At 51.9% G+C, this 20,221-nt stretch overlaps 1 protein-coding gene across 4 annotated transcripts in view; it reads right to left on the bottom strand.

The window, feature by feature from the left end:
- The window catches only part of Kcnt1 (potassium sodium-activated channel subfamily T member 1), a 60,559-nt gene extending 45,162 nt beyond the window's left edge, over positions 1–15,397 (bottom strand). For 3 of the 4 annotated variants that reach the window (XM_057754539.1, XM_057754535.1, XM_057754537.1), the window contains exon 1: positions 15,149–15,396. In XM_057754539.1, coding sequence (XP_057610522.1) covers positions 15,149–15,261 — 113 coding nt within the window. In that variant the 5' untranslated portion in view covers positions 15,262–15,396. Of the gene's footprint in view, positions 1–15,148 lie in introns of all 4 variants that reach the window. The other variant, XM_057754538.1, reaches the window with a different exon arrangement.
- Between the last annotated feature and the right edge of the window lie 4,824 nt (positions 15,398–20,221).

Raw genomic sequence — 20,221 nt, 5'->3', positions numbered from 1 at the left:
AAACAGGGTATCTGTCGTCTATGCCAGGCACCTGGGGACCTGCACAGTGTCACCCTGCTACCTGAGCACAAGCCAGGGAGGTGGCTCAGAGTGATTAAAGTCCTTACCACACAAGCATGAGGACTTGTGTTCAGTTCCCAGCACGTGCAATAAAAAAGTCAGACTTGGTGATAGCACACACTTAAAATCGGAGAGCTGGGGAGGAAGAGACAGGCAAATTCCTGAAGGCTGCTGACCAGCTAACCTCACCAAATCAGTGCGCCCCAGGCCCCGCTAAGAGACCTTGTCTCAAAACACAAAAACAAACAAACAAAGCCAAGGTAGAAGGTGACTGAGGTAGACACTGAGGTTGACTTTGATCCTCCACAGACGCATGCGTACACACATATGTCTATGCTCACAGGAACAGACACATACATCTGTGCACCCCCTCTCCACTAAACCAAACCAAACAAGAACCGGAACAACCCGAGCAGGACACAGTGGGGAAACTGAGGGGCTGAGGGATGACGTGGCTTCCCTGCTAACCCGAAGCAATAAGGAGCAGGGCAGGGATTTGCAGGGAGCATAGCTTGTTCAGAGATACCTCTGCAGTCACATGATAGGGTTTTTCTAGCAGGTGACTCAGCCAGGTAACAAGTGGGTCACAGCAGATGGATGTCTATGCTGGGAAGTCTGGCTGTTGGACATCTGGCTGGGCACCAGAGTCTCTCTGGTGCATGCTGGTCCTGAACAGCTGCTATACAGCTCCAGGGTCTCCTGGTCCACCACACCCTAATGTCACAGATCTGACAAAGCACGGGTTCGGTGTTCTCCTTTTTGAATCCCTGCGCCATTGGATGGACCATCCTTGTACCCTGACCAAACAGGACAACTTGGGAAATTGATTCCTTTGTGGGGCATGGCTGCACCATCTGCCTCTGGTAGAGAAGCCATCAGGGCCAGTGGACTGGGCTGCTGAGGGAAACCAAGGCACAGTTTATGACTCTTCATCAGGGTATCCATACCCAGAGCCACCACTGTGCTTGAGAAATGACCGCTAAGGGACCACCCCTATGAAGATGGGCTCACCTTAAGCCATGCTAAAGAGATAGGTGGAATAATTAGTTCTTCTAGATACTTCTTCCCAGAATTCTGCTCCCACAGAGGCTTGGCACAGTAGCCTTGTGGGGCCATAAATTGGCTATTCTAGATTATCCAGAAGTGTGATTTTCCCCTTTATTTCTTTCTCTCTTCTAAGCATGCTTCCTTTATTTCTTTGGGCTTTTCCCCGCCCCCATATTTTGGGCTCCCTTTCTCTTTCATAAAGTCTCTGTCCTTACCACATGGTTGCTTGCCAACCATGCGTCTGAACCCCATGCCAGCTTAAATGGCATGACTTTTTCCCTTCTCTCTTCCATTTTCTTCCCCTGCCAACAGCTGGGGATTTTTATGGCTTGCCTGCCCCGCAGTCTCTCCTGTAAACTCGAATCGAACTGTCTTTGTGTTAAAAAAGATTACACTTGCTGGCTCTTCCAATTATCTGCTCCAACACCAAGTCCTCATAAAACCAGCCTCGGTGTCGGAGCAAATATTCATGTGAGCATCCCCTGGCTACACACTGTCACAGCTCATGCTGGCCTTAGGAGAACAGCACATTGTACCCATCAAACGCCCCTGCAGATGGGAGCCCCTTTGCCCTTCTCAGGGACCCAAGAAGAGACCATGAAACTCCCCAAGGGCAGGTTGTGGGGTGACTCACAGTGATGTGTGGGAATCAAACTAAGAGACACCAGGGCACAGCATAGCTCAGGACATGCTGCAGAGCAGAGAAAGTGCTGGAAGGATGAATGGGCACTTGGGGTCACCTAGGAGCAAGGGCAGAGGGCTGCATGAGTATCAGGGAGGTTCAGATAGAACACATCTGCATCACTGAGCAATGGTAGTAACCCACATGTGGGTCGTTCAGATGCCATATCTGCAGGGCACAGGTGGACAGAGGCCTAGCTGCTTGCTCCAGCGTATGTGACACCTCTGTAGTGGATGCCCTGTGCTTATTTTCTCAGAGTCCAATGGGTCTTCATGTGTCCATCAAACTCCCCAGTTAGAGTCTGGTAACAGACAAGAGAATGAGTCCACCTGACCTGACTTAGAGCTGATGTATGTGAAGAACCTCTTGGTGATAGTGGGCCATCTGAGGCAGGGAGGGAGGACTGCTCTACTGTGGCTAAATCACGTGGACCACAGCAGGTATATTTTAAACACAATCATCACCTCTGGTTCTAGAGTCCAGAGCCATTTCTTGTATGGGAAGAGTAGCAGATCCACATTCCTTGGCACCTGGGCACACAGGGGGTTGTGTCCAGTTGTTAGGGCACCTGATATGGACACAGAATGGGAGATGGTGCCACAAGCCAGGCTTGGACAGTCTGGAGTCCCGAGGCTCTGTGGGATGAATGCCATAGAAACCAAGGAATAAATGATCGCCTTTTTAGGAACACCAGGCTACAGATGACATTTCAAGTGGCCTTACCAGGAGGAATGTGAAGCTCCAAGCCAACTGGAGTTGTTCCCTGTGGGTGAAGTCTGCAGGGCCAGGTGATGTAACAACACATGTAACAACCTCCCAGACCCAGAGGAGATAAATCAATGCAGAACAGGACAGAATTCGGTTCCTGAGATCAGAGCCAGGACAGAGCACACCAGCATCACAGATATATATAAAAAAACCAAACCAAACCAAACCAAAACAAAACAAAACAAAACAAGAAAGCAGTGCCAGAAGTAGGGTGCTAAGAATAAGAGATGACAATCCCAGGGAGATCAAGGACTACTATACCCAGCTAGGATGTCACCCAAGTCTACAAGAGAAATCCCAAGTGCAAAGTAGCGTACAAGAACATGGCATGCATGCAGATGCCCTGCTTGAGAGAAAAATAACCTTGAAGGTCTGGCACCTTCACCCTGGCTACCATTTTAAGCTAAATCAAGATAATCATAAATCCCGAGAATTCTTCCCACAGTTCCCTGGTGGTGGAAGGGTGGCAGCAAGTGGTTGCCCTGAATTGTATTGTTGTCTAGCTAATAAGGGAATTCCCCTCAGACTGTCCCCATAGAAGGGGAATGGGACCTAGGGCATGCACAGCTGGATGCCTTGGATACCCCAGGCAAGGACATTAAGATCTAAAAAGAAGGGCATGTCCAGGGCTGGGCACACATAACTTTTCCTACCTCTGTGGTTCCAGAAAGGCAGTGTGGTCAAATACAGGGTTAGAAGACGGAAAAAGAATGGTATGGCTGTGTAACATCCAAGAGGTGAGGGAGTCCCATTGTCTATACACAGTAAGGAACGAGCTGGGGAAATCAGTCCATGGGGGAGAACACCACGCAGCCTCAGCAGGGAGGAAGTCTGCCACATGCTATCACAAAGATGGATGTTGGGCTGAGAAATTAGCAACTCAGAAAAGGACAGGTCCTGTGGTACTCCATTTATATGAGGTCCCCAGAGTCCTTGGCTCCATAGAGACAGGCAGTAGAAGGTGGATATCAGACTGGGCCTGAGTCAGTGTTAATGGGGATGGACAATGCTAGAAGCTGCACAGCAGTGTGGCTAAGTGTACCAAGTGAGAGAGAAAGGATCCCAAAGACAGAGAGCCTGGCTGCCAGCAAAACCTAACCCCAGGCCAGAAGGAAACTGGCCATCAGGGCTAGAAGCACTACTTAGCTTACTGAGCACAAGGTTCAATAAAAGGAGCCTCGAGAGATCAGATAAGTATGCATACTGAGGTAGAGAGAGTTTTACAGCGCAGACACCCTGAGGGCCCAGGCATGATCTCAGTATTAGAGAGTGAATCACACTGAATCCAAAGAGATGGCTGGAAATAGGGTTACTGACTAGGCAGATGGTTCTGATCTTACGGCAGAGGTGGACACTGATCTGGGCATCTGAGAGTGGAGAACACTGCCCCAACAAGTCTTTGGACTCCTGGGTAGAGACCCCAATTGTCCTCAAGTGTTTAAGATATACTTGTCATTTATAAACACACTCTAGAGGGAGCGGAAAGCCATGCACTGAATTCCAGGAAAAGAAACTACCAGACACAGTACACTCAGATACTCATCCTCTTCAAATGACTGAACTTGAAGTTCAAACAAAAGACATTTCTGGACACAAGATGGGGAAGGGCAGAAGGAGTTGGCTTTGGGTTTCCTTCAAGGAACAAGGTATGAGGGAATGATAGTTACAGGCAGATCTAGTGGAAGAAAAAGAGACAGAACTATTTCATCCTGCTAAAACGTCACCCAAATCCCAGACACATAGAGATGTCTCAAGTGTGGAGCAGAACACAAGAACATGTCGCAGGCATCAAATACTTTTCTTTGGTCAGGGGAGGTAGATAACCTCCAAGGTTATTTGCAGACAGTTCCAAGAAATACCAAATTGAAGTGCTCTGTAACGGAAGGGGCACGATGGACACCTGTGGTCAGTAGGGCTGATATAAATGGGTTACAGCAGGTGATAGACAATTATATAAGATCTGATTACAGAGCAGATTGTAACAATATTAAAGCCTGTCGAGTAAAGCGAATAATACAATTAGCAAACACTGGGAGTGTGCAGGGATTCAAAATAAAGATGCTCATATTATCCTCACTGGAAGGACAGTCCCTGGAGAAGGGTATCATCAAGCAGGGGTGTTCTTAGGGCATTGCCAGAGAGCAAATGAGTCACAGAGGCCACCTGGAAGGGTCCAAGAGTCAGGGTACCTGAGCATCAGAGGGTAATCACAGATACAGGCTACACAGGCTTCCTTTGGCTTCTAATACTAACAGCTCATTGGCTGAAATTAACATATATGAATCTCACAGCTCTGGGTTTAGGAATCCCATACCCTCCGTATCTGTCAGCAAGACAGCTCTTGCCTTTTCCAGATCACGTATATTTCTCAGTGTGGGGTCTCTGATTCCCTTCAATTCCATTACCACATTAACCTCTGACTCTGCTGTGATCCTCTTGTCTCTCCATTAGGAGACCGTAGATGGTACCAGGCCACCTAAAGACCCCTAAATGCCATTGCATCACTTGAGAAGAGTCTTCTATACTATGTGGTCATGGCAATCCAGGATTAGTACAGTGATATTAACACAAGACGTCACACAGGGCAAGTAAACATAACCCCAGGGTTAGTACATGATTCTCAGAGAGGAATATAGGCACTATCCCTGTCATTGTGTGGGATTACCATTAATCTTCGTTACTTTGAGAGCTGGGATCTTAGTTCTTAGTTAGGGTTTCTATTGCTGTAATGAAGCACCAGGACCAAGGATGAAGTTGGAGAGGAAAGGGCTTATTTGGCTTATCATATCACTGTTCATCACTGAAGAAAGTCAGGACAGGAACTGAACAGGTCAGGAACTGAAGGCAGGAGCTGATGCAGAGGCCATGGAGGGGAGCTGCTTACTGACTTGCTCCACATGGCTTGCTCAGTCTGTTTTCTTAACCATCCCAGGGAAGGCCACCCACCCACCATGGGGTGGGCACTCGCCCATTGATCACTAAATGAGAAATGCCTTACAGCTAGATCTCATGGAGGCATTTTCTCAACTGAGGCCCCTTCTCTGATGACTCTACCTTGTGTCAAGTTGACATATAAAACCAGCCAGTACAGCTAGCAATTGAAGAATGTCTTTGGAAGGAATTATATTTCTGGGTGCACAACGAGCCCTCCCTGATGGATCAAGTACCGATTTCAGATTGAGGCTGAGGTAGGTAAATCAAGAAATAAGAAGGCACAGGGCGGTGGTGGTGCACACCTTTAATCCTAGCACTCGGGAGGCATAGACAGGCGGATCTCTCTGAGTTCGGGACCAGCCTCATCCACAGAGCATGTTATAAGACAGCCAGAAATATACAGAGAAACTCTATCTCGAAGAAGGAGGAGGAGGAGGAGGAGGAGGAGGAGGAGGAGGAGGAGGAGGAGGAGGAGAAGGAGAAGAAGAAGAAAAGTATAAAGTATATAATAAAGTATATAGCTCACATCCTAGGGAATGGATGTGGTGGGGACAGATGTTTACAAGGGGCCCAAAGTCCTTAGGTGAGTGGAGGAGAAGGAGCTGGTTCTTACAGTGATCTTGTGGTGATAAAGGGAAGTGTAACTAACTGCCATCTGGCCAGTTTTAATGGGACACCTATGTCTGGAGGCAACATACGAATCACAATGGTACCAACTTCAGGCGAGTTTGGTCCAGTAGGCCTTAGACCCAGAGTCCAGCTTACAAGGGATACGGGGTTAGAGGAGAGGTTGACCCCCCCCCCCATGAAGAGGTCACCAGATACTTGCAGACAGACAACATCACACTTGGTCAGAGGCTGGCATTTAGCTACTGTGCTCACAGCTGGGGACAGCACACACTATTGTCTTGGTTCTGTGGGTCAGAGCCATGCAGGGACAACTCAGGGTCCTGTGAACCTTGAGTCCAAGTGTCAGCAGGCTGGGTGCTCATAATAGGATTTGAGGACAACCCCGCTTCCATGGCAGTCAGAAATCCCAGGAGAACAGAAACAACAGAATGCATACAATACACAAGAGGGTTTGCTGGGGAGCTGGTGGATGATGGCGGCTACGACCCACAACAAGTCAAGTGCAGGAGGAGACCTGGGTGCTACAGAGAGACCCAATCCATGCCTAAAGACCCCAGCCCCCCCCCCCATCATCTCTGTAGAACCTCTCTGGCTTACGTTTTGACATTCCTCTCCCACCCCGAGTAAAGCTCCCATAATCTGCATATCAGGGAAATGCTGTCTCCCTGAACTGCTGCACAACTCTTTGCCCCTTTCTTATAGGGACACTTGTGACTACATTTTAGAATCACTTTTCTTTCTCAAGTCCCCCACAGAACCACACCTTCAAGGTAACATATGGTCTCTGGTCCCAGGAACCGGCTGTAACATGCTTTGAAGGTTTTAGTTCAGTGACCTGGGAAAGGGTCACAGGCAGACCCGTTAGGTATATGGGTGACCCTTGACTCTTCAGAGATCCCCATCTCCTGCCAAAAGGATACAGGTGGATGTGAGGCAAGCCAGGTGTCACAGTGGTACTGCAGGGGAAATGGCAGGTACATCACAGTTGTTGAGCTTGGGAGGGCAGAAACAACTTTGGTACCTGTGGTGGGGACACCCAGCCCAAGGCCACATCTTCCTCTGAGGACACTACCACTACTGCCAGGATCAAGAGGGTCCCCTCCAGAGGGAGACATAGGTCAATCTCTCCTTACCATGCTGGGACTATGCAGATTAATCAAGTTGACAGTGGGCTAAAGCAAGGCCTTTGTGTCCAGTAGGGCCTTAAGGGGTGTGTGAGCTCTGTCTTCCTGGGATAGCCAGGAGGCACTCTCTGAAGAGCTTCTTGAGGGTGAAAGGGGGTGTGGGTGGAGAGGTGGAGCAAGACAGGAGCCCTCACAGGCCGGACCCTGAAAGTGTGACTCTGCCCACATCTAAGGCAACAGAAGATGGACAGAGGAACTTCTGGGCTTAGCACCTCACCATGCAGTTACCCAGGGAGCTCCCTGTCTCTGGGTGTCCAAGCACTTCATGGGGCTGGAGACCCAGGGACAGTACCCTGGACCCTGCATAGCTGGGATCTTCCTGGACTTTCTAGTTGGTGGCTTTCCTGCCCAGCACAGAGTGATGAAGAGCCTCACACAAATCCTCAGCCTGCCTTGAAGCACCGTCACCCATCCTACCCAGTTCAGCCTGGTCAGGACTCCTTCCCTTCCAAGTTCCTGCTATCCCCGCCCCTTTTACAGACCATTCCAGAGCAATCCTGAGGTCTAGCAGATTCATGCCCTCGAGGAGATGGGGACTCTCGGCTGCAAAGGGCCTCTTTATTAGGCTGATCCACTTTCCAGTGTGTTTCCAGGCTACTTAGGTTCTCCTAGGAAAACAGCCTCGCCCCCAGATGAGGCTGGACTGTTGTCAGATGCCATCTTCAGAGCTGGTACCATGGGGACTGGCACAGCATGCCCCCCATTAGTGACTGCCAGTTACACCTTCACCCTCTGATGGTGGTATTGGTGTTCTTGGGCCACTGGAACTAAGTGTCTTGAAGTCACAGTGCCCGATGAGCTCTCAGTTCTGGAGGAGAGATGTCCAGAGTTGGGACTGATCCATGCCAGGCTAGCTTTGCAGACCATAGCTATGTGACCCCAGCAAGGTCCACTTCTAAGAGCCTGTCCCTCACTGGTGACCACATGTCTATCCCCTTACACCTCAGAAGCTGTTGCCCACATGCATGCTTGCAACCCTCCGTGTGTGTGTGTGTGTGTGTGGTGTGTTGTATGTAGATACATGTGCATGAACACGTGTGTAGAGCCAGAGGACACCCTTTGGTGTCATACTCAGGAACACTTCCCTGTTCCACCTTTGTGGCAGGGTCACTTGCTGACCTCCCAGGATCGGGACTACAGGAAGCAGCTGCCACAGCTGGCTTTTCTGTGTGGGTTCTAGTGGGTTCACAGGGTTGCTCCCAGGTCCTCACAGTGCCAGGCAAGCACTTTACTAACAGAGCCGTCTCAGTCTGACAGACGCACGTGCGGGGCTGATTAAAAGCAAGTATTGGCCATGCACACGGGGGCACCTGACGAGTGCCGCGGTCGGGGAGGGAGCACAGGCAGAGGCTCTCTCTAGGGATCAAGGGAACCTGGCACAAGCTGTGAAGTCCAGTGACTTTAAAGCCCCAGCACTGCCCAGTCCCTTGAGAGGTTCCCATCAGCCTCTTTCTTTCTTTTTTTTTTTCAGCAGTCAGACCTACAAGGGACACCTGTGTCTTCCCAATTTCCTATATCGAAGCCCCCACTCCCGGTGGGATGGTGGAGGGGCAACTGAGGTTGAATGAGGTCTTAAGAGGAGCCTCATCACAGGGTTAGTGCCCTTGTAGGGAGAGGAGCCTGGAGGCACTCTTTTAAGTACATTCAACACACTCTAAGAACCATAACTATGGACACCTGTTGGACATTTCTGGCCTCCAGGAATCTGAGGGACACTTCCGGCCTCTAAAGCTGAGAATAACTGTCAGTGCTGGAAGCCGCCTCTGAGGATTAGTTGGTGAATGCTCCATGATGGTCCACAGCTGACAAAGACAAAGCCAACTCAAGATACCTTCCTGTTTGCATTCAAACGGAGGAGCTCAGAGGGGCACACACAGCAGGCTATCGGAGGTATACGGGGGATCCCCAGGAATGGCAATGTCCTTTTCCCAACTGATCATGGTCCTGGGTGACTCCACAGAGGATCGTCCTCCCCACCCCCACTCCCACACCAGCCCTCGGGGTTCTGTTTTAAGCTAACTCAGGAGGAATCTAATTTTGAGTCATGTAAGCGAGTCACTGGGATGTGGGCATAGAACAAGGCTTAGAGGGCCAAGCAATGTGTCTGGCTGTGTTGGCTTGGAGGATGACATGAAGCTTTCAGCCCCAGGAGATGCCAGATTCATCGTCTCAGGGTGTCTCTGGGAATCACAGGCATGGGCGTGGAGGAATAGACCAGTCTCCTTAGGGTGTATGGTGGGAAAAGCTGTCTCCTATGAATGGGGACATGGGTCCCAGCATGCTCCTCAGCACCCATAGCCCCACAGGTAAAGACCATACTCTCTTAGCTCACAAGTGTACTCTGTAGTGACACCTCTCATTGCCTCTGTGTTCTAGTGCCTTTATCCCAGCACACCTGTTGATACTGCTTGTTTGTAGCCTCCCAGGACCCAAGCTCTAGGATGGCGGCCCAAGTTCCAGAGCCCATGACCAGAAGGAGGAAGGGATAGCTGACCCTGGGGCTACAACTCTATATCCAGAGGTCACCTGGTTTCTCTGCACTTTGCTCTGTTCCAGGGCTCACCTCCCAGGCCCTGTTCCTTGTTATGGACCCCAGGGGATAGCAGGGGGACAGATCAAGTGACCCCCTGTATAGCTAAGTATGGAGACATGAGCAACCCCCATCCCCACGTACAGCCGAGTATGGAAACATGAGGAAACCTGGTCCCAGAAAAGTCTCAACCTGTATCTTGCTCAGGACACCTGAGAGTACCTAGAACATTCCAGAACCTAACAGATCCCATCCTCATTTTTCCTGCTCAAACCCATGACTTGATTCAATCATAGGAGGTACAAGAGGGTACCATGTCAGATGCTGTGCACACTGACATTCGGGGTTTGCTCCGGGAGCCCAGGGAGCTGGCCCTTCTGACTCGGATGACCCCCTCACCTCACTTGAGCACCCTAACCCAGAGGAGGGTGCAGAGAAAGTCAGAGCAGCAGCACCAGGCCCGCCCTGCCCATAAGTCAAGCCGGTGCAGAGCCAGGGAAGCACCCAGTTGGCATTTTAAATGTTAAGTCCCCATGGGAGGCAGTACGAGCTGGTGTTTCCCTGGGCTCAGAAACAAAGGGTAGAAACCCAGTGCCAGCTCTCAAGCTTGCTCCAGGGCCACTCTGTCCCTGCAATCTGATCCCACTGGCCAGGGCAGTCACCATCCCTGTTCTGTCCTCTGCTATGAGAGCTCCCATCTCCTGTCCCATCAGTTCCCTGAAGCCTGCTCTCGGCAGGTATGAGGCTCCAGTTGGCTCGGTAGCTCAAGCCTAAAACATGGTAGGGATGCTCCAGACCTTTCTGGGGTTCCCGGACCAAGAGGATACAGTCTCAGATCCTGTGCTCCAGCCCTTCCTGTCCTGATTGCTAGGGGATCCCTGCTTCCTTCTTGAGCCCTTTCTGTCCTCCTGGACTCTCGGCCAGGCATGAACGTCATATTCCACCCACTACTACTTTGGCTCAAGCCAGGCCACACCCTCCATCCTGCCAGTTCCCTTCCCATTCCAGATACCTGACGCCTGCTCCTCTTATGTAGGTAAACCTGGGAGCCACAAGGGCTCCTAGTCAGGACCCAAGGACCCCCAAAGGAGAACCATTGGTGCCCCTAATCCCTCCTCCTACCCTAGAGCTGCCCTTGAGGGCTTGGCCCTAACGCCCTCTGAGCACCCGCTGCTGGTTTGAGGTACAGATAGCAGGCTACTTGTCCTGGAAGGATGTCCAGAGAGTGGCATGCAAGCAGGGCTGCCCAGCAGAGGCAGAGCCTGCGGGTTCGGGCTCAGAATGGTGATACATAGTAGGAGCAGAAGTACGATGAGGTAGGGATAAGGGCAGAGCATGAGAAGCTGTGGGGGTGGTTGGGATGAGGAGTCAGGTTCTGGCCCCGAGGGCAAGCACATTCAAGAGTGGATGGGGAGGGCACTTAGTGGGCATCCAGCTATCCAAGGTACTCGTCAGGCCGTCCTGATGGTCCTAGTGGAGTTCTCCACCCCCGGCTCAGACCCATTTCATCAGCAGCGCTGCTCAGTCCAGCTCTACAGTCATTAACAATCGCAGTGGGCAGTTCTGAGTGCAGGGCTGTCCCGCGAGGCACCCTTTCTGAATCTCTCTTCTCGGAGTCCTGGGTGGAGGGCCTGCATCTCCTGGGAAGGATCCAGCCCAGTCCCCAAAGAGCAACTTGACCCACTTCAGTTCCTGGCAGGGTAGGAAAGGGGGTACTGCAGGCTCTGTACCCCCATGATTCTGTTCTCAGTTGGGGGTGCTCTTCTGCCCTGGCAACAAGGGCAATGCCTGTCTCCCCCCCCTTTTTTTGGATCTGTCAGAAAATACTCAATGCTGTTACCTCAGAGAGGTGAGCTGAGGTCCACTCCATTGTCTGAGGGCTAGGGACAGCATGGATGGGGCCTGCTCTGGCCTGCCATCTGCAGCAGCACCTTGAAGACTTCCCCTCAGGCCTGATAAGCAGGCTAATCCAGTGACAAACCTACTCTCATCCGCCTGGAGCCCAGCCAGCGGTCACCCGCCAGGTTCCTTCTCCCCACGATTGGCTATTCTAAGCAGCCTGGTACTGCCCTGCACATCTTGGAGACAAAGCCCGGGGCAGTGCTGCATCCTGAGTTTTCTCTTCCAGACCAAGCACAACACTGAAATTCAGACACTCCTACACCACAGCCCGAGGTTCCTTGAGCCATCCTCCCAGGGGTCTTCACTCATTCCAGGGGCTCTGAGTCTGCGTCCCCTAAACCAGGAACTACCCATGGGATAGGACCAACCTCCTTAAGATGCCCTGGAGCTGGAACAGTAAGCTGTCATAAGGGGCAGGAGGCCTAGAACCTTGGATGTGACCGGATCCACTGAGCTCCCTCTGACTGCTGCTTCCAAGAAGAGCCCAGGACTCAGACTCAGCCCAGAAGGTGAGAGTTTACCCGGGGTTACATCGACTCCCAACATGGGTGAGATCTCAGCTCTGCCCCTCACGGGCTGTGTGCAGTACTCAGTATCCTCCACAGTGGCCAGGCTGGCCGTGTAGCCTCATTTGCCCACGTGGGTGGCTGAGCACCTCGCTGTCAAGGCCTCTGAGGCTGTGGTGACTCACCACCAATGACTTTATTCCTCTGGAGAACAGGAAGCCCACACGGCCCTTCCTGCCTGCTTACAGCCTGCCAAGAGTTGGGGAGCAGCTCCCCCTACATTTGCCCTGCAGAGCTAGCTATGGGGCAAGACTAGGGGGTGGAGAGAGTAGGGTGAGGCTAGCCCTTTAGTCTGCACCTGTCCTGTGCTGGGGCAGCTCACACTTACCCCAGATGCCCCCTCGCTGAGACCACTGCCCTGGATCCTGGAAGTTCTATGCTGCACAGGAGCCCGCCCACTGCAGCCTGAGACCCTGTCCCAGGACCCTAACCTATTCCAGAGAACTCCTAAGAGTAGGTGGGACAGATGGAGTCTGTCCTTCTTTTCCATCCCAGACTAAACATTTCTAGACACATGACACAGCTTCCTGGGACATCATTGTACTTGTGAAATCCTCCCCCCAGTCCCATCCTTCACCCTGAGAACCAATGATGGTGCAGAAGGAAGAGGAGACAGGCATGGGGGAATGAGGAGAAAAGGGACAAGGCTCCTTAAGTGGGAGTAACGGCAGGGCCATCGGGCCAGGATCCAACCTGCAGGGTCTGCACACAACACAGAGCTCAGGTGCTCCAGGACAGATCTCAGCCCACAGTGTCCTGTATCATCTGCCTGTAATGAGGACCTGGGGGGCCAAGAGGGGCCAGATCCACCCTTGCTCTGCAGCTGATACGAAAGCAGCCCCCATGAGACAGAGATAGTTTTAGAGCTAAGGGAGCAACTTGGAAGGGGAGGGAGATCTTTATCTTTCAGGATGATGGCCATGTTCTGGTTTCTGGGAGTGGAGGGCTGGGCCAGCTCTGGTTATTTTATGTTTTAAATTGTATGTTTTATATATTTCACAATTAAAAATACTGAACAAGTGGCATGGGCCTGATAGCAATTGTTTTATCCCCTGGGGCAGAAGATGACTGTGGCCAGGCAGACTGGCTGCCACCCTATGGCTGACAACAGAAACCTTCACTAGCCCAGCCTGGGAAGGAAGGCGTGCAGCCTTTAACTCATATCAGCCTCAGACACTGGCATCTGTCCAGTCAGGCCCCAGGCACCTCGGGGAGACAGATGCTGTTTCTTCCCCAGCATTGGGAGAATCTTCCTGCAGCTGCTATTTTCCGGAATTCATCAAATCCCACTGGAGCAGGCACCCAGGAGGAAGGGGGTGCCGACTCAAGATGTCAAGCACAGGAAGTTGGACCCACAGAAGACCCAGCCCTGCCATGTGAGGGTCCCAGGAGGGCAAAGGAGTCCCCACCTACAGATGCCAGGGCCAAGACACCATCTCTGCCACTGTCTGAGCAGACATTGCTAACTAGACCATCACCAGGGCATCCTTCCTGGACAGGCTTTCCTGTTACTAGAGCACTTGACTCAAAAGACAAGAAAGCACAAAATGTAAAAGCACCTCGAAACCAGGACAGTGGCGCATAATTGCACTTGGGGGGAGCTGAGACAGGGGGATAATGAATCAAAGTGAGTCCGAACTACATAACAAATGACAAATGAGCAAACAAGCCTACACAGGACCCAGACTCCTTGGCTCTAGTCAGTGAAGACTTGGAACTCACACACACACGCATGTGCACAGACAAACACATACACATGCGCACACACACATGCACATACACGTCCGCGCACACACACACACACTCCCCTTCGTCCTGCTCTATGTGATTGTTGCATCTGAACACCAGAGGAGGCCTGGCAGGAGATGGCTTCCGGTAGGCAGAGCAACTGCCCATCAAGATCACTCTTCACACGGGCTGCAGCTCTCTGCACATAGCCCCCACACATTGACCTGCTCACAAAAATTCCTTTTCAGTGTGATTTCAGCAGTTGGTTGTTTTAAGGGCTCAGTGTGTGTCCTGACAGTTTGCAGGCTCATGTACTTTCTGTTCTAACAATTACATTGTTTGGGGGAAACTGCAACCCAGTCCAGGGTTGGGGGGGCATACACACAGGAGCAGAAGTTCCTTATCATATGCCTTCTCCTCTCCAGCCAGCCTTCTCCAGTCTGCCAGAGTCCTTCACCATCTTCCCTTGCTAGTGTGAAAGCGCCTCCCCTGAGGCTGTCAGCGAGAACACCAGTGTTTACCCAAGACAGTTATTTGGGGAAAAGGCAGAAAGATATTTCTTTCCGGCTTCTTGCCAAGCCCCTCCACTTACGAGTTATTCCCATAGGCTCATGCTGTTGATCCCTGTTTAAAGCACAGAGGAGAATTTGAGGTGAGGGAGCATAATGTCATAACACCTTCACTCTGAAAATGTGATCACGCTGAAAATGAGCCTGGAGAACGCTGACCCCTGGTGACTGCCTGCTGGGCTGCGAGGCCCTAGTGTGTCCGGTTCTGGCTGGTCCCCAGATCAGTGGTTCGCTGGGGTTGGGGCTAAGAGAAGGTGCGCACGGGGATACAGAGCTAGCTTCCTCTTTTACCGCCCCCCCCCCCTCAACCTCTCGAGCAGCTCAGCCTCGGAGCCTGCTAGCACGGGGGTCTGAGTCCGCGTCCGCGTTCCGCTCAGGCCCCCGCAGGGAAGTGCGCCCTGATCTCAGCCCACCCTAAACTTCTCGCCAGGGAAACCGGGAAAGTTGAAGGGCGCTGTGGCGGTGAGGATGGGGGTGTGTGTTGGGTGGGGGGGGGGCGGGGGGGAGACAATGCGGGACTCAGCACCTCGGACAGCTCCGTCACTTACCTATCGTCGTTCGGGAAAGGCTGGTCGCCCAGAAGCAGGTCACGGAATCGGTACCGCGGCGGCAAGGGCAGCACCTCCGTGTCCCGGTCGTTCATTGTTGAGACTGGCGGCATCCAGGAGCAAGTCCCCGCGGCCGACTTTCTCCGCGCAGGGATGGCTGCCCACACACGGCAGCGCTCCCTCGCCGCCCGCGCCCTCGCCGGACGAGCGCGGACCCCCGCCAGCAGCTTCTGGGCCTCCGCGACCCCCCTGGGGGGCGGGACTAGCACCTGCAGGGGGCGGGGCTGAGGGCGGGGCTAGGCAGAGGCGGGGCGCTTTCCGGGGTCCTCTGGGCCCTGCACGAAGCTCTCTTTTCCTGCCACCCCAGGAAGAGTGGAGGTTTGGAGATGGGCGTGTTCATGGCTAACTCTAGAATAGCCTTTACGAAGGTCCCTGGTCTTCCTTGGGTTGGCATGGGAGCCCTCCTCTTCCCTGGACCTGGGCCAGGCAATCCTCCCCCCCCCTCCACAGTCAGCTCCAAGGCCGGTTGCTCAGCTTTCTTCAGGTTCTGAAGCCACCCTCAAGGCCTCCTTTCAGCTTCCCTCACTACTGGGTGGCAATAGGCAGTTTAAGAAGAGAAGCTGTGCCGGGTGATGGTGGCGCACACCTTTAATCCCAGTACTCGGGAGGCAGAGGCAGGCGGATCTCTGTGAGTTCGAGACCAGCCTGGTCTACAAGAGCTAGTTCCAGGATAGGCTCCAAAACCACAGAGAAACCCTGTCTCGAAAAACCAAAAAAAAAAAAAAAAAAAAGAAGAAGAAGAAGAGCTGTAGGGCAACACATCAGAACAGATGAGATTAACGACTCTGGGCTTTCACAGACTCCGATCCCAATCGTGGGAGTCACTGACACAGTGTAGTGACAGGTAGATCATGTGGGTGGGGCAGACTCTGTACACCAGGAAGGTCTCATCCTGGTGGCCAGCAGGACTTCCACCCTTTGCCTCTTCCTGTCTTCCTCTCCTTCCACATCCGTTTTCAGCTGCACTCACCATACACAACACCTGGTGAGTGGCTTCAGAGTCCGCCAGGCTCCAGTTCCCCACCTCCTGGGGCAGCAGGCTGGGCACATCTATCCTGAAGCCCGAAACCCCTAACTACCTGTAGAAACCCCGACCGATAGCATTGGATCCAGTAAGCAGCTTAGATATACCAGGAGAACACAGGCTCAGACCCATTGCACCCGTGCAGAGATGGAGTTGTGGGCCTTGGCACGAGTGGGGGACCGTGGTCCACTGGGTTCCTGATCTAACCAGAGTCCTGTGCTTTTTGTGCCCCAGCACAGCAGAGCTTCTTGAGGAGCTTCAGCCCCAGGCTATTCTCTGTCTAGGCTTCTAGCTGTCCTTGGTAGGATGCCGAAGGCAGAATGGTTAATCTGCAACTATCAGACTGAGCAGTGCCTCAGCTTGGCTCAGCAGAGAGTTCAAGAAGGCAGCACTAGCCTTGTCGTCCCGTTTAAGCTTCTCTAAATAAGGACTGAGGGGAAGGGGTTTGTCCTGTGTTTGTCTAAAGTAGGTCACAGGCTGTGTGATTGGCAGAAGATGAGGGGAACATTTGCTTCAGGCGGAGGTTGGACTCTCTCATTCTCAAGCTGGGAAGAGTGTGTGTATCCCCCTTTTCCGGCTATCAGCAGGCAGATAAAGGTGGGTACTCCCTTTCTCTGGAGGTGGGAGAGGCCCAGTGACTGTCTCAGCCATGGCTGCCAGTGACAACACTCACGTGTTTCTCAGGTCACATTTTCAGCCCCCGGGATCTGGCAGCGGCTGAAAAATAACATTTTCCTAATTGCATCAGTGGAGTTGCTTGTTTTTTCTTAGTCACAAGCTGGCTGGGCCTGGGGAGGTGCTGGCAGGTGGGGAACCATGTGGCCAGGGGGCAGGGCTATATTTCCCTTGGCAAGCTTTCTTGGGACCACCAAGTTCCTAGGAGCTGCTCTCTCTGCTGTCCTGACCTTCTGGATACTTTTGAGTTTCCTCTCCTGGCCTTAAGAACCAGCGGGGGTGAGGGGTAGAACCTCTGCTTACTTCAGGGGGAGGAAATGCACCTGCAGTTCAGAGTCCGGGCCCCGCCCCTACGCAGCTGTGGTTTGGGATGAGTGACAAGGGCAGGCTGTCCTTGCAACCTTGGAGTGCTGCTGTACCACATGAGTGAGTAGGCAGTGCCAGTGGGCATCCCACAGCCCTCCTGGCACCAGCTCCACTGAGGGCAGCAGTGCCTGCCCCCTCCACACCGTTTGAGTTTGAACATGACTATTGCGTAGGCCAGGGGCCCCAGAGCCTCTGGGAAGAGTGCCCATGGTAGGGAGATGTGGTTGAAATTCTGATCACGGCATGGTCTAGGCATTGGTGACAGTGTGAGAGTCATGTGTGTTAGGAAGAATTTGGGGGCATGCAGAGCAGGGCAACTAGAGGATTCTGTAAAGGTGGGAGCAAGGACATGGCTGAACTGCTAGGATTCAAGGGGTTCACTTTCTGATCTGCTTCCTATTCCTCTCCTGGTCACACCAGGAGAGCCCAGGAGGCAGCTGGGACCTAGAGTTGCTCTTTATTGTCTGTCTTGTGTGAGATGGCTGTGTCAGTGAACTAACTGCCTGTTTCTATAAGAATCCAGTGTTTTGTGGCTCAAACAAGTGCTCGAGCCTTCAGCCCACCCTTACAACAAGGTATGAAGTTCAACTTATGAGACTCCATAGCCCATTCACCCCACCTAACGGCAGAGCCAGCAAGGGATAGATAGCATGGCTCTCCCAAGGAAGTCTGCCGGCTCTGGTTAAAACCTTGCTGCTCCTCTCAGGGACCCAGCGACGACCAAGGGGTCTAAGTGCATGAGTGGGTGGCCTTAAGCAAGTCCCTTCATCTGAGTGTTGGTTTCCTCATCTGGAAATGAGTGTATCCATGTTGTTTGTCCTCACAGGGCACCGTAGACTAGTAGAGCGCTAACAGGAATGCAAGCATGAGTTGCACTGTACAGCACTAGTGAATGACAATTCCTGGTTTGGGTGGGAGCTCTATCTGGGCCTCAGGGCCAGCCTATCAGGTCATCTGGAGGACCATTCGGAGATCTTAGTCTTAAGTCACCAGTCTAGGTGATCCATTCAGAGAGACAAGGGCGCAGAGGACACAGCTCGGCATTCATGGAGTGCGTGAAATCATGTCCTGACTCTGAAGCCTTCTCAGCAGCTGTGCACAGGGCTAGGCACCTCCAAGAGCCACATGGTAGCACAGGGTGTTGAAAACAGCTCCAAGCAGGACTGTAGCCAGGCCTTGTACAAGGGGAGGGCATTTGGATTCAGGAGTGTAAGGAGCTCAAGGATGCTCCAGGACAGAGACCAGGGAGCACGGGTGCCACCACCATTGTGATGTCAGTAACCAAGTGCCTGGCAAGAGCAGCTTAAGAGACGAAAGGTTCATTATGGCTCACAGAGTACAATCTACCACGGTAAGGAAGACATGGCTACAGGAGGGTGAGGCAGCTGGTCACACAGCATCCAGGCAGGAAGTGGTCTCTCTAAATGTTGGTGCTGAGTTCCCTTTCTCCTTTTTTATTCAGTCTGGGCCCCCAGCCCATGGAATCATGCTGCCCTCCCTTAGGGTGGGTCTTCACATCTCAGTTAATGTAACCTAGGAACTCTCTCAAAGACACATGAGGATAGTTGTCTCCGTTGTCTCCTAGATGACTCTGGATCCTATTGAGTTGACAATCACACGCCTACTCCTTGTCCACTTGACACCTAGACATATCACTTGAAAGCTATAAACTTTTCTCTTCTTGTCCCTATAGGCTTACAACTGTTTAATAATGTAAAATGCATTTATTCCCTCTCTAAAAGTCCCCATAGTATTTAATAGTTCCAAGATGGTTTGAAAGCTCAAGTCTTATCTGATACTCAAGGCAAACTTTTGACTGTGAGTTCCCATAAAATAAAAAAGAGAATTATGTGCAATATACAGTGGCAGACAATAAACACTCCCACTCCTAAAAGGAGGAATGGAAGCATACCAAAGGACAATCAGACCAAAACAAGTCTGAAAGCTGGTAGGGAAACACCAAAGAAACCCTGTAGCTCCATGTTGGACATCTGGGACTCAAGATGGCATCAGTCACAGTCCATAGGTATCCACCCACTCCCAGTTCTGTGGGCCATCTCCACACCAAGCTTCCAGCTTCCCTCAGCTAATATCCTATGGTCCTGGCATCTTCAGCATCCTGGGGTCTCCACTGCAGCCCAGGTTTCACCTGCACATTTTCACACAATGGTCTCTCCATGTGATGGTTTGAATAGGTCTGGCTCCCATAGACTCATGTGTTTGAATGCTTGGCCTCTAGGGAGTAACACTATTAGGAAATGTAGCCTTGTTGGAGTAGGTATGGCCTTGTTCAAAGAAGTGTGTCACTGAGGGGATGGGCTTTGAGGTCTCATATGCTCAAGCTACACCCAATGTAGGGGACGGTTCACTTCCTGTTGCCTGCAGATCAACGTGTAGAACTCTCAGCTACCTCTCCAGCACCATGCTGCTTTGATTTCCACCATGATGACAATGGACTAAACCTCTTTAAGCCAGCCCCAATTAAATATTTTCCTTTGTAAGAGTTGCTGTAGTCATGGAGTCTCTTCACAGCAATGGAAACCATAACCAAGACTCTCAGGACTTCCTTGCAAGTGAATTCTACCTTACCACACACTGTCTGACCTCACCAGCCTTCTGGGATCTTGGTGCCCTTTAATCTCACATCTTTTCTTACTCATAAACCAGTACCACATGGGTGATAATACCCAGTTTTCCTACCCAAGTACGAACCAGGTCAGACCCTGCTTAACTCCCAAAATGAGATGAGATCAGAAACATTCAGAGTATGGTCATAGACCATAGTGCCAAGTTCTATAGCCAGCATAAGAAGTAGCCTGGCCCCCTTGAACCACAGTGGTGGTTCCTTTGTATGTTTAGGTGGTTGGTTTTGAGCAGGGAACTGCTCAGTGACATTCACAGTTTAGGCTCTCATTGTATCTTCACAAGATGGCGCCTCAGTGGGAAGG

The sequence above is a fragment of the Chionomys nivalis genome, chromosome 22, assembly GCF_950005125.1.
Source record: "Chionomys nivalis chromosome 22, mChiNiv1.1, whole genome shotgun sequence".
Lineage (NCBI taxonomy): Eukaryota > Metazoa > Chordata > Mammalia > Rodentia > Cricetidae > Chionomys > Chionomys nivalis.
Note: the sequence above shows the minus strand (reverse complement) of the source record. Positions and strands in the feature narration are given on the sequence as shown.